At 37.7% G+C, this 15007-nt stretch overlaps 1 protein-coding gene across 2 annotated transcripts in view; it reads left to right on the forward strand.

Moving 5' to 3' along the window:
• Positions 1-15007, forward strand: part of LRRK2 (leucine-rich repeat kinase 2) — a 66793-nt gene that overhangs the window by 46725 nt on the left and 5061 nt on the right. For both annotated transcript variants that reach the window (XM_014964170.1, XM_014964171.1), the window contains 15 exons: positions 48-202; positions 1202-1348; positions 1502-1693; positions 2788-2934; positions 3258-3358; positions 3537-3727; positions 4192-4352; positions 5176-5346; positions 7228-7328; positions 7976-8170; positions 9149-9342; positions 9622-9694; positions 10512-10696; positions 12095-12247; positions 12988-13196. In XM_014964170.1, coding sequence (XP_014819656.1) covers positions 48-202; positions 1202-1348; positions 1502-1693; positions 2788-2934; positions 3258-3358; positions 3537-3727; positions 4192-4352; positions 5176-5346; positions 7228-7328; positions 7976-8170; positions 9149-9342; positions 9622-9694; positions 10512-10696; positions 12095-12247; positions 12988-13196 — 2375 coding nt within the window. The remainder of the gene's footprint in view (positions 1-47; positions 203-1201; positions 1349-1501; positions 1694-2787; positions 2935-3257; positions 3359-3536; positions 3728-4191; positions 4353-5175; positions 5347-7227; positions 7329-7975; positions 8171-9148; positions 9343-9621; positions 9695-10511; positions 10697-12094; positions 12248-12987; positions 13197-15007) is intronic.

Genomic DNA, 15007 nt, shown 5'->3' on the forward strand with positions numbered 1-15007 from the left:
GGATAAAGTACATCATTGAATACTGTCTAATGTTTTTATTCTTTCAGTTTATCTGATCACAGACCTGTTATAGAGCTTCCCCACTGTGAAAATTCAGAAATTATCATCAGGCTTTATGAGATGCCGTACTTTCCTATGGGATTTTGGTCCAGGCTGATCAACAGGTTGCTTGAAATATCACCTTACATGCTGTCAGGAAGAGGTACAAATCTTTATCTTCAATAGCAACAGTGAGCGTGTTTGCTTTGAATGCCAACATCTGCATTTTAAAGCTCTAATTCCCAATATTGTTTTGCTTTAGCTAATTTCTGGCCACTTGACAAATATGGAAAAAAAGAACAGTGGTCATTTTTGTAACTTAGAAATATCCAGATAGTGCCTGATTTTTAGTGCCGTGCAAAAGAAAATGAAGGTTATATGCAGACTGTTTCTCTCTTCATATGCTAGAGATGGAGGAAATCCTTAAATTATGCAATATTGCCATTCGCCTCTGCAAGGAATACAGGGAAAAGGATATGTTTTCCACACAGAAAAACAAACTCTTTTCTTTGGATTCCTTGATTCTCCCTTTTTGAAAGTCTAAAAACTTTGCTTTTATTGGAAGGATGGGATGTCTTTAATTTTTTTGCAATAATTCCATGCTTTGACATGAGGTCTGTCTGCTGAACTTTGCAATTTCAATGGGTGATTTATGAATACTGGTGGCAAATAAAGTACAAAAAATATGCATTGCTAATGCTCTACAAATGTGATTTATAACTGCCTGGTGTCCTGTCATTCCATTTCCTCCTGAGCATACAATCCCAATCGTATCTTAATATTTCATGTGTGCAATAGAGGGAAAATTTAAATCACTGACTTTTTTTTTAAAAAGTTGTCTTAAGATATTCTGTAATTGAATCTGAATGTACCTAAGCATTTCTGTAATCCCTGCATGCATCACCTGTTGCGTGACTTACCATCTGATTAATACTTAGTTTGTGGATATGTCTTATAGAACTGAGCACCAGCTGACATGCATTCAGCTCTTGGGGGGCTATTCTGTCTGCAAAGTTGTAGCCTTTGTTTCGTTTGCTATTTAAGTAGGCATATACCTACAATCATAATTAAATATTTTAAGTACCTTGAATTATTCTGCATATTTTAAAATAGGACATTCCTATGGGAGATAAAATTTTTAATCTAGTTTTGTATTTTCTAGAGCGAGCTCTTCGTCCTAATAGAATGTATTGGAGACAAGGCATCTACTTGAACTGGTCTCCTGAAGCTTATTGTCTGGTGGAATCAGCAGTATTTGACAACAACCCTGACAGCTTTTTGAAAATTACAGCACCTTCTTGCAGAAAAGGTTAATTATTCCTGAGCCTGATTTTTGCTCCAGTTTGATTGCAGCTTGGCATTTTGGTTTGTTGTGCTCTTGCCTTTGGAATGTAGAGTTTAGCTTTGTAATTACAAGTATGGCAGATTGAGGCTGTAATTTCCCTCTTTTGGTTTCTTAAAGGGTGCATCCTTTTGGGGCAAGTGGTGGATCACATAGATTCTCTTATGGAAGAATGGTTTCCAGGTTTGCTGGATATAGATGTATGTGGTGAAGGGGAAACATTGTTGAAGAAATGGGCTCTGTACAGCTTTCAGGATGGTGAGGAACACCAAAAAATACTACTTGATGACTTACTTAAAAAAGCTGAAGAAGGTATGTATTTATGCTATTTGAGGTTGTTACAGGTATACCCATATGTATACCAAAGCCATACAACATCTCCTTTATAAGATTTGGGTATTTCATGTTCTTTAAAAATCTTTCGTTTCTGTAACACATAGTTACAGTATGAGTCAAAAGCAACTTGTTCTTTTTTCTTATGTAAGAGCTGGCAGTATAAGTATAGAATATGGGAGAGATTATAGAATATGGGAGAGATTATAGAATATGGGAGAGATTATAGAATATGGGAGAGATTATAGAATATGGGAGAGATTATAGAATATGGGAGAGATTATAGAATATGGGAGAGATTATAGAATATGGGAGAGATTATAGAATATGGGAGAGATTATAGAATATGGGAGAGATTGCAGCCAGTCTTTATAGTCATGTATAAATGGCGATCATGGAAAGAATCGTTTTGTCACAATATCAATAATGTAACTTCATTCATGGAACTGAATCCAGTCTATAGTAAAACTCATATAAATCTTTTGTTTGGACCACATACAAAAGTAATTTAAAAGGCAATGATCATGGTGACATTCTACATACATACTAATAGAATTCTTTGTTTTTATAGACAGAAAAATAATCCCTTGGTTAGTTTGGTGGTGTTACATGGCAACAGTTGCGCCACATTTGATTGGTGCATGTACAGAACCTTGAAAATACTTAAACATGTAAGATACATGAAGTTTAATGGCAAACTAAGTTTTTTGTTCCATATATAAAAACAGTTGCTGTCACATTTGATTGGTACATGTACAGAACCTTGCAAATACTTAAACATGTAAGATACATGAAGTTTAATGGCAAACTAAGTTTTTTGTTCCATATATATATATGTATATATGTTTATGCTTTAATAATACACACACACATATGAATTGAATTTTAGGTACATTTAGTTTTTTGTTCCATATAGATAAATATATATATATGTATGTTTATGCTTTAATATACACACATATGAATTGAATTTTAGGTACATTCCACTCACAGAGATCCATGTACCTTTCAGTGCCTTTTGAATGATGACTACCTTTTTTTTTTTTCTTCATTGTCTCATTTATTTTTCTTAGGTGACCTTTTGGTAAATCCAGATCAACCAAGACATACCATTCCAATAGCTCAGATCGCTCCTGATCTGATACTGGCTGATTTGCCTAGAAATATTATGTTGAACAATGATGAGCTGGAATTTGATGAAGCTCCTGAATTTCTCTTGGGTAAGCATTATTTGGTATGGGTTTTTAATAGAGCTTATGTCACCAAATCTGTGGAAATCAATTGTGCAACATATGGAAAACATTTTAGAGATTTCTGTGGAATGGTACTTTTAAGGTATTCTGAATTTCAGGTTGAGTTCTTATTTTCCATTAATTGTATGCTAGGGCACTGTTTTTTTATGTTTTTTGAGTACTGATCATGAAGCAAGCTTACACAGTAGATCATCCAAACGTTTTAAGTTTGGATCCTTTCAGCTATTTTTTTGAGAAATGGCTGATATACCTTTGGTTTTAATATTCTTTTCAAATTTATCTTTGAAAAGGTGATGGTGGGTTTGGATCTGTGTACCGTGCATCCTACTGTGGAGAAGAGGTGGCTGTAAAGATTTTCAATAAACATACTTCCCTCAGGCTCCTCAGACAAGTAAGAAATTTTGCCTTTTTTTTTTTCTCTAGTGCTGCTCTTAGAATACCAACCCTAGTGAAGACCTTGAAAAACTTAAGTAAAGTGCAAGGCTTCACTCCAGGACATTTCTGAGTTTGTTTCAGAGCTACAGAGGTTATGCTATTTCCAGTATTTCATCTGGTTTTACAATTTACAGGAGCTTGCAGTGCTTTGTCACCTCCATCACCCCAGTTTAGTGTCTCTGCTGGCTGCTGCAATCCGTCCCCGGATGCTGGTGATGGAATTAGCCCTTAAAGGATCTCTTGACCGTTTACTTCAACAAGACAATGCAAGTTTAACTAGAACACTTCAGCACAGGATAGCTCTGCATGTAGCTGATGGCTTAAGGTAAATGTGACTTCTGTGTTGCTGTTAGAACAGGATACAGCTGGAAGTAGGATATACTGGAAATGAAAAGCTTATCTTTTCTTATATCTCAAGCAGAGTATTCCTTGGGTCAGACAAATGCTTGTATTTTTGTGATTGATTAGCTGATACATAACACAAACTTTTGTTGCCTGTTTTTTTCTGCTAGCGAGTAGTGCTTGTATAAGTAGAGATATAGAGCTCTGCATGGAATTTCTATTTCTTATTAAAATGTCAAAGACATTAATTTAGTGCATTTCTTAAGTTCTGAAAGTCCATGAATGTTCTCAGGAGCTTTTGAAATGTGACTGTAAAACCACAAAACCTGCAAAGGAGCTCAGGGACCAATGAAGGGGAAATGCAGTGGGAATAATGCATTCAATGTGTGTGTACAGATACATACCTAAATTATGAATGCTTTCAATAAATACTTTTTTGGTTAACAGGTACCTGCATTCGGCAATGATCATCTACCGCGATTTAAAGCCTCACAACGTGTTGCTCTTTACCCTATATCCCAATTCAGCTGTTATTGCAAAAATAGCTGACTATGGCATTGCCCAGTATTGTTGCCGAATGGGTATAAAAACCTCTGAAGGCACACCAGGTATGGAAGAATGCTTTGTTTTACAGTGCTTTATATCAAAAAACAGCTAATGTGTTTTTTATTTAGTCTGTAAGAAGTAACTCAAATCTGTACTCTAGTCAAAATCATGAAATGTAGTCCTAATCATATGACAAGTTGTGATTTATACCTCTTGGCCTTTCTTCCTAGTCATGTTTTAACGCCTTTTACAAGAATCAAGGACTATACTCTTTAGAATCAAGAAGTTCTCTTTAAAAAGAGCAGAAACTAAATTGCATGCATTAATTATGATTTTTTCTGTCCTGTTTTAGTATGGTTATTGTGATACTGAAATTATACTGCTAACATTATTTGTTGCTTTAATTTTCATTAATACATAGGTAGGTCTTACTTTTTTTTAAAAGGCAATAAATGCCTGCACCGTTCCCTGACTTTAGAGAGAACATACTAATATCCATTTTAAAGCACTGAACAATTCAACAGCTTTGAAAAATGTATTTAGGTCTTGGAAATTGTCCCTGAGGGTGTGACTTCAAGTGCTAAATGCTAGGCCTTCAGTAAGGACTGCAGACTTGCCCTTCTTTTTCAGTATTCATTGCTAAATGAATTATTTTATGTGTAATGGTGCAGGAGCTCTGTAACTGATGTACTGTCCCCTTCCTTTGTACTGATTGCTGATATTTTTGGAGATCTGCCACATGCAAACTATTGCCAACCCAGAAATAGTATGTCATTTTGGTTTACTTCCTGTGACATTTTGATCTATAAGTGTTTGCTCTTAAAAGGAGAAAGATGGCATCAGCTTGGTGTGAGTCACAACTATTAATAAATGATTTATTTGCAGGATTTCGAGCACCGGAGGTTGCCAGAGGAAATGTTATTTATAATCAGCAAGCTGATGTTTATTCATTTGGCTTGCTGCTTTATGACATTTTAACAGGAGGAGGGAGAATAATGGAAGGCTTGAAGTTTCCAAATGAATTTGATGAATTAGCAATACAAGGAAAATTACCAGGTATGCCTTGTTTTGTAAAGTTTTAACATGAAAGAGGAGCATTTGTCCTCCCTCCTCAAGAAGTAACACGTTTTATGTTGTATCTGGCAATGATCTGAGGAGGGAACTAAATAATAGCAATTTTTAGAAACTTCTCCTAATTTCACACGATCTAGAAATAGTAAGAAATAGGCATCTATTCAACATCATGTTGATTATAATTTCATGGCAATTTCAAGGGATCTATCTGGTTCACTTTATAAAGAAATGGAGAGTTTGTGTACTTGGGACTTTATCTAGAGCCTAGGGGAAATGCATGTTGCTGAAGGTACCTTCCAATATCAGTCTGGACACAAAAATGGCTGGACTTGACCCTTACATATTATTGTGCTATCATGCAGTAAGATAAACACAATCTCACTTCTGTTATTTTATCATGATACATTATGGTAAAAAAACAATTGAGAAGCTGCATATTGTAAAATCTTTTAAAAACCCTTTGAAATCTTATTTTTTGAAAAAAAAAGTGCCACTCCCTTAAAAGAGCAGTCACTTCTAAAGGTTTTAAATGGGAATTCCTTCTTAACTCGTCAAAAGTTTGAAGTCCCTGCCCAGCTATGTAAAGTTCTTCATATTCCATCTGCATTACAATATGTAGTTGTTGGCTGCTGGAAGGAAGATTGAACAGGCTCTCATGCTGGACATGATGCAGTCAGCTGGACAGTGTAACTCAGTATTTGGCAATTTTTTTGTAAAAAGCTGTTGAAGTTTTATAGTATTACAAGCTTAATGCGTGGCATTCTTATTTATTGCCCTGTGGTTTTGGATATACTCATGAAACATTCTTTAAGACTGAAAAGTCACTCCCTCTAGGAAGGGACAACAACTGTACCACTTAATCTGGCATGGCTCGTCCATTAGGGGAGACAAAGAGTTCATGCATCCTCCACTCCTTAAAGAGAATAGCCCAATTCATAGCACAGACAGATTTAACCCCCTGTCTAAAGAGGGACAGTTTTAACCCCTGTCTAAAGAGGCCATCCCAAGTACTGGTGACTAAGTATCTCTTGAATGCAGTTGTCCATTTGGCTGTTTTCTGTATTATAAGCCCTGTGAAATAATCAGAATTATTAGTGTCTGGAGATAGTAGAGCTCCATCTGTGCACATACTCATAATTTATCTTTCCACCAAAAAAGGGGCTGGCTGAGTGACAAGTAAATAGAGCCTATCGTTTGCTGAATAGGATATGTTCATTTGCAGGTGTTTATCATTAATGTCACCTCTGTCTGGTGTAGGACTGGAATATCTGCTGTGGATTATGATCATCTAAAATGAAATGTAATACAGGCACCATTATTCATGAGTGATTTGTTCTTAGAGAGGTCAGCACCTATAGTTGTAAGATCTGTAGTCAAAGCACCGGACAGGAATTTAAACTTCCATATCTCATAAATACTATATGGAGTTGTTTTTCTAAATTGCCATGAGATGTATTGGAAGTTCATCTGTATTCTGTATATTCTGCCAAAACACAGAAGAATAAATGTTGAAAAAAATGTTCACAGGAACTGAAAAGACTACAGACTGAAATGACATGCCCTTGAATGGTCAGCATTAATCAAAACACAGCTCACACATATCTGTGATTCAGTCCAGGGACATTAAAAAAAAAGTTAAAGCAAAACCCAGTGCTTTTAATGAAAAGGACTCTAGCTGTAACATTTCACGCTGTAGCATTTAATGGCAGATGACCAGTTCCAAGCTGTTCATGCTGACATTTTATCTAACAGCGTGGTATTTCTTAAAGCAGCTCTGTAAGAAGTTAGATGAAGTCTTAAAATAAGAAGTTATTCAGAACTCCCATTTCTGAACTAAAAAAATTATATAATTTTTCATTTTAGATCCTGTCAAAGAATATGGGTGTGCCCCCTGGCCTAAAGTTGAAAATTTAATTAAAAAGTGTTTGAAGGAAAACCCTCAGGAACGACCAACATCTTCCCAGGTATTACTTAGTGTATTTATTTGTATTTTTGAGGTACATGAAGCTGTTGTGCTTTCTAAAAAGGAATGGGACATTTAAGTTAGTAAAAGGCACAGGTTTTTCTGTTCTTTTCTGGACCTGAAAGAGCTGTGGAATATTGCCTGCTCTTGCCATCCAGGATAAACTGTTCCATTCAGATCTACCAAGCATTTCTTTTAGCCTGCTGGTTTTCCCTGTGTTGCTGTGTAGTTATTGTAAGGAAACAGGATTCTAATTACTTGGTGGTCTTTGCTAGAGCACAAAGGGCTTTGCTGTATAGATCAGTGCAGTTGGCCTACGCGGTTCCGTGCGTGTGAGAGGAGGAACAGCAGTGTGGATCTGAAACCCACTGTCTGTTACCACACATCACACTGCCCTTTGAAGTGGGTGAAGTTTTCAGACATGCCTAAACCTCACTGACTTCCTGAAATTTTAACAGGGAAATAAGTGTCAGCGTAAAGTTGCTCAGGGCACAAAGATTGCTCATTAATAATGGTAATACAAATGAGCAGACCCGCTGAGATACCATGTCCATATTCAATAAAACATTGTTGTCCGTTGCTTGTTACTCATTGCTCGCTGTACAAGCCATTGTTCTTACCATGTGCATGCTGTGGCTTTCTTTGTAGGTTTATGAGATCTTGAATTCTGCAGAGCTTATCTGTTTGATGAGGTACGTTTCAATACCCAGCACGTCCACAGCAGAGTGCATGGTTGCTGCCAATCAAAGCTGCAAGAGGGCAGGAGTCTGGATAGGCAATGGGAACACAGAAAAAGCACAGCTTTCATTTGTTAACCTAAATACCGATGGACATACTTGTGAGGTAGGTGGGAAAGTTGCCATTTCATCCAATTTTTTGGCACCCAGATGTATTTTAGAAGAATTAATTCATTTTAACAGCAGGATATTGCTTCTGGAAAGCTAAATGTTAAGAGAACAAAGATTTCTCATGAGTGAGTCATCATTGTATTCATCAAATGAAGCAGAAACACAGTTGCTTCTCCTCTCCTCCTGCCATCCAGCCTGAAATTTCTCATAGTACTGTCTTTCCACTACTGGGTTCCTTTATTCCACTCAGATGGAAGCTATTTCTAGCACGGAGGCTAGAACAAGAAGTAATAATTATACAACCCTTCGTTCTCTACCTCCCCTAAGAATCCAGTTAGTCTCCTAACAATTACTCTCTTCCCATGGATGCCACCTCCTTGGGCTGCTTTGGGTGATACCCTCCAGCTCTTTTCATTTGTTTTTTGTACATCTCAGTCCTGGGCCATCAGAAAAGGGAAAAGGTTTTACCCAGGTTTGATGTGCTGTGAGGAACACGTGCCAGAACTGAGCATGACTCATCATCAAAGTTGCTTAAGTTATATTTCCATCTGCCATCTGTTGACCATGATACACTTGAATGGGTAGCTTTGGTATACATTATATGGCTTGTTTTTCTAAAACTAAAATGAGAAAAAGAAGTAACAGACCAGTACTTTTATTGTTAGCAATTAAACTTCTACTGCAGTTTGCTTAATTCTTTGATGGCTTTGAGACCTTCATGAGAATAGAGAGAGACGATATTTTTTTCAACATTCAGCAGATTTTCCTGTGTACTGTTTGAGGGGTCCAGCACTTTGAAGATAGATGGCACAGCTGCAGATGTATTCTGCTAATAGAGAATTAGATTTCCTAATGGGGAGGTTAGGTCTTGGGTCTGTCTGGGGTCCAAGAAGATGGTACTTTATTTTTATTACCAGCAATTTACCAGCATTTACCCTTACTGAAATCTGGTTTTCTCTTTTTTCTGCCTCAGGACATTGCAGATAGTAAAATTTTAAGTTTGACCTTAGTGACCCTTCCTACTGAGAAAGAAAACTGGATTGTAGCAGGAACCCAGTCTGGTTCTCTGTGGGCAGTTAACACAGAAGATGAAACAAGAAGGCACCGTCTCCAGAAAATGTCAGATTCCATCACTTGTTTATACTGTAATTCTCTTTCGAAGCAAAGGTATAAAAGAATTTTAAATATTTTGGGTTACATTTTGAAAATATGACTAAACAGAGATGTTCAGAAAATGACACCTGTACACTCAGGCAGTTTTGTTCCAACGTCTGCTGATTTTGCCTGTATTTTCACTTTTAGTTTTGTACCTAGTGTAACTGGAGACTACATTCCTAACCACAGGTGCTTGTGTTTGCTTTTAGAGTTCAGTGAAACGCTTGAAATACCAGAGGCTACTTATTTTAATTTTTCTTACCTGATTAAGGCATTTTTATTTTATTTCAGCAAACAGAAGAATTTCTTCCTGGTAGGCACAGCTGATGGCAGACTGGCAGTTTTTGAAGACAGAGCAGTGAAGGTAGACCTGTTCTTTGCTGTCTATTCTACAAAATACTATCGGTAATATGTAAAGTAACTACCAATAGTAGCTTAATTTCATGCAACTTATTTTTTAACTGCTTCTCTAAAACTGAAAGTAATTTTCTACTGCACTCTTAGAGGAACTGTGCATGTCCTACAATATCTGTTTTAACCAATAGAGTTAAGAGGGGGATATTATTTCTCATTTTAGGACTTTGAAAGCCAAACTGACTAGAGAGTGACATTACTGGTTGTTACTAAGAATATTCTAACAGTTTTAATCTCCTTTATTTATTGCTGTTATAACTCCTTCTTTTTGTTCACACTAAATTTTCATAGAATAGATATCTTTGAAAAGAGAATATTGTTTAGATTTTCTGTAAGTCAGAGTTCTGCTCACAAAACAGATAAAGAAAGGCTGGAAGCTGTTCATATCAGCTGGTTCCTGAGGGTTATCTCCTGACCATATGCAGCTTAGAGCAGTTCTGGAGTTGCAGTGTGTTGCAGAACTGGGATATGGTCCGGTGTGGGATGTCTCCAAGGTGACTTTCCCTCCGGTTCTTGACACGTGCCAGGGGTTGCAGGGAGTATCAGTCCCACCTCTGTCCCGTTTCTGCTCTCACGGCAGTTTCTATGGGATACCTGTAATGAGACTGTGGTGCTCTTCAGTCTTGAACATTCTGGAAAGATACCATAATGGTTCAGAAAATCTGGCTGTGTAAATTGAATTCAGCAGGCTCTGTGGCCTTGTTTTAACAGTTTCTGAGAGTCTGTGTACTCCTTGTTTCTAATGGAGAATGTATTTTTTCTTGCAGTGTAAGGGTGCTACAGCTCTGAAGATAGTAACTATCGGAGACGTTAGCACACCACTCATGTGCTTAAACGAGTCCTCATACTTATCTGAAAAAAACATAATCTGGGGAGGCTGTGGAACAAAGATCATTGCCTTAACTAGTGATTTTTCTGTTCAAAAGCTCATTGAAACAAAGACAAGCCAACTGTAAGTTTTTTTATAAGTGATGTTACTTGGCTCTTTTGTTGTTTTCATTGAAGTTTTCTGGCAGTACTTTGATGTAATGTCTTGTTCTAGAACTTGTTCTTTGAGTTCTCTTGTTACCATTCTTTTCCTTCCACAATACAGATGGAATATATTATAATAAGATCAGTGAGTAGTGCTTAATGTATTTATTGCTGCTTTTAAACAAGGGATATGCATTTTTAATATATAAAGGATTTATGAAGTCAGTATCTCTTGAGAAAATGTATAAAAGCAACTGATGGGCTTTTCTCCCCCAGTTGCGTTTGTCCAGGCCCTGGTCACTTTATTTAGAATTATACACACATACTTACAGTAGTTTTTGCCCTTACATGTTTGTCAGTATGATATATGTGCATATCTTTGCCCTTTATAGTTCAGTCATGTATGATTTCTGACTTCTCATTAGTTAGAAATTAAAGACTGAAGTTTTTGGTGTGTTTGAGCAAATCCTGCTCTGAAGTTAAGGGGAGTTTTTCCTGAGCAGGGGAAAAAGTGCTGGATTTTATGCTAGTAGAGATTATTATTTTGAGAAATTAGTTTTCTTTAGAAAATAATGTGTTAATATAAAGCAAGAAAAAAAGTTAGTAAAATGCAGTTCAATGGCAAGATGCAAAATATGTCACAGGAATAATTTGAGCTTTTTGGAGGCAAACCTATGTACAGTTTTGAAAATACAGTTGTTAAAAACAATTAACATTCCAGAAAGTAGCAGTGTTACTGAGTGTCTGCTATCAGGTGCCTGTGATTTTGAGCTGTTCTTCAAGATGGATTGATGAGTCAGTGAAATAAGCTGATGCTGTTAAATTGCAGGGCCAATAGTACCTTGGAACATGCAGGCACAGATCTGGCAAGAGAGACAGATTCATATGTAGAGGAAAATCATCAAAAATGCTGTCAGCTGAAGTGAAAAGAGAGCAGAGTGAACTAAATCTCATTGCTGCTTTTTAGACTGGATCATCTTTGTGTTGAGTGACCCTTTATGGTCTTGTAAGAACTATATGGCCCTGTAAGAACTATGGAGTGTCTCCACAAACTGAAGGAGTGGCAGGAGAAAGGTGGAGTTTGCTCTTCTGTGATGTGAGCATATGTGATTTGAGCAGATAGTTGGGAAAGATTTATTAATAGGTTTTGGACATTAATATACCTCCAGGGATATCATCAGCATAACTCCATTACAGTCAGAATTTATGTTGAACTGGAGGAAGATTATAGCAAACCCTTTCAGTTGCATCCTAGCTCAGTTTGGTTTTGAGGCTGAATGATTCTGTAAGAGTTCGAGGGAAGCTAATCCCACTCAATAGTCAACTTTTTCTGCTAGTTTTTTTCTGTGTATCTAACTGGAGTTCTTCTCTCATCTAGGTTCTGCCATAATGCTTACAGTGATGCGAATATTATTTCAATAGCAATAGACAAATCCATCTACTTGGCAAAGAAAAACAGCCATTTTGTGGAAATCTGGGACAAGAAGACAGAAAAACTATCAGAACTAATTGACTGTGCACATTTTCTTAAGTAAGTATTTCAGATCAATGGCCTGATGCATAGAGAGCTGAATATCAGATTGCCTCTCTAGCATAGTACCTTAACCTGCTGGAGGTGAGGGATTTGCCCAGTTCTTTGGGCAAATGTGAAATTCCTTTCCTCTCTTTTGGCCCAGAATTTCACAATATCCCATGCAGAATCTCAATTTTTTAAGACCCTTATTATATTTCACAATTTGTCTATGATATTGATATGATTCATTTAACTCTGCTCAAGAAAGACAGAAGTTTTTTGCTACCCTTCAGGTGCTAATGCCTTTGCATCCAGTTCCTGCATCTGCTGAATGAGAATGTCTTCTCTCTCCAACACAGGTTCAGTAGAAGACAGAGTTTTATTAACAGTGATGGTGATTTCATTAGCATTTAAATTGTTGCTCTCCCTTAATGAGCCACATCCATTCCATTTTCGTGGTGATGTTAGGAGCAGCTCTAGGTGTGCTTCTCCCACTCTGCAGTGACATTATTCTCCTGCAGACCAGGAGACACCAGAGAAGTGCACCTGCCTCCTATTTAAAGGTCTTTTCAAGCAGACCAGCTGGGCCTTAGAAGTCCAGTAGTTTTCATCCCAGTTTGTTTCAAGTCAGTCAACTGATGAGCATGAGATTTTTGCAGCTTATCTTGTTTGAAAGGCTAATATTTGAGAGAGTCGTTTTAGCAGTTGTGGAATAGTGTGCCACAAGATTTTAATTCAAATTTTCTCTGCACTCATAGGGACAAAATGGAAAAACTAAACAAGGAATCAAAACATAAACTGGCTTATTCTGGGAGAGTGAAGACAATCTGTCTGCAGAAAAATACTGCACTGTGGATAGGGACCGGAGGAGGACATATCTTGCTGCTTGATTTGTCAACACGTCGTCCTGTACGAGTTATAGACAACTTCTGTGATTCTGTCAGAGTGATGATTACAGCTCAGCTAGGTGAGTAAAACCATCAATGAGGAGTATTTTGAAATCAGTGCCAAGTTTAGGGTTGCTGTCTGCTGTTTGGGGTGGTGTTCCAGGAACAGATTAGCATTTTCCGTATTTTGTTCATTCAGTTCCGTTCCACTGCTGTATCTTCAGTCGATGTCAGACGCGGGGGTGTCAGCTGGGTACCTGTGGGCTGTCACACCTGTGCCCACGTGAAACAACAGCTCTGCCCCTGCTTGTCACTGATCAGCACGTGAACACACTCCCCCGTGCCATGCTTCTGCACAGCTCTCACTGTCCCTGTCCCATAGTCTTCATCTTGATCTATGTCTGCCTGTGTCCTTTATCCGTCTGAAGTTTTACGCTTCTGTCTTCTCTCTCTGTGGAGCTCGTTAGGTTTTAATAATTTTTCCTTAATTGCTTATTGCCTAGCTTTCTTCTCCCATCCTTTTCCAGGAACGGTTCTCTTAGGTTTGGGTCACAAGCAGGTGAGAGCAAAGCTGGGGAAGTGGTGCACACTTGGACTTGGGTGCAGACTTGTATGTCCATGCTGTTCCTGTCACCAGGGCCAGTTTCGAGCTGCTGTGGGCCAACAGTAGTTGGGGTTTTTCTGTGGTAATTACGAATGGCCAGAGGTCTGTAGTTGAGCGTGGGGCACTTCTTGGCAGTTGTGACTTCCCTCGCCTGTACGCTTCCCTGCATCTCTCCCAGAAGAAGTAAAGGCCACACCAACTCGAGAGTTTGTGGTACTGCAGTGGTGGTTATGCTCAAAATACACGTTGCTTCAAAAAGTACCCTGCGGCACAACATGTGGATTCCCATTGCCTTCCTCTGTGCTTTGAAAAAAAACTCTGGAGTTCCCTTCTCAGTGTGATTCAAAGTGTGTTTGCTGTAAAAAAAAAGACTCTGAAGCTGTTGTTGTGGGCTCAGAAAGACAGTGTAATCCTGCTAGCAAACTTCGTAGTTGGAGGCTGTGGATGTTTTCTCATTACCATCATGGACTTAATTTCAGGGCTGTTTTTTCCTTCCTGGCACCAGGAGTATCCACAGACTACAGTTAGCTCATAGTGCTCCCAGTGTTGTACAAAGCAAAAAACCTCCATCTTCCTCTGTCTTGCCTTTGCCTGAGGCAGCAAGTTTGTAGAGTCTGTTTGGTCCTCAGCTGTTCAGAGTGTCAGCTCCAGAGTCATTAGCACAGTATTTTCAGTCCTTATGGTCCTGATAGCTACAATATTGGTGCTATAAAGGGGCATTTTATTTTTAGTATTTTGTGAAGAATAGTTACTATGAAAACAGAATTTCAGCTTCACTTATAACTGTAATTGGTAGGAAAAGTACACTGTATAGAATAATACAGTGCAATTTTAAAAAGCCTTCAGTCTCATATTCTTTGTTTCTAGTCACCTCAACATTTTTAATCAAAATTTCATGTATAGAAAAGTTAATATTTCAGGAGAAAGAGTTTAGCTACATTTGCACAAATCTCAAGAATTGCAAGTAGGATTGATACATGCAGTTTGATGTGTACTTTCTTCTTTTGGTCATTTTTTCCCAGCATTTATTGTTGTGTTGGGTTTTTCCTAAATTCAAAGACTTTGTTTTTCCTGGCATTTTCACAGAATCACTGAGAAAGGCACAGAGGCTGTCGAGCAATTCTTCAATAGTAACACGTTGCTTGTGTGAAATCAGAGAAGATAGAGGGAACTATTTTTGCATTAAATAGTTTCATTTAAGATTAAAATATATAATGTCAATCAGATGTAAGTATTTCAGGAAAAAGAGATTGCCAGACTTTGAGACATCAATTCAATCTGCAGTTC

Source organism: Calidris pugnax, unplaced genomic scaffold (assembly GCF_001431845.1).
Source record: "Calidris pugnax isolate Ruff unplaced genomic scaffold, ASM143184v1 scaffold44, whole genome shotgun sequence".
NCBI classification, from domain to species: domain Eukaryota; kingdom Metazoa; phylum Chordata; class Aves; order Charadriiformes; family Scolopacidae; genus Calidris; species Calidris pugnax.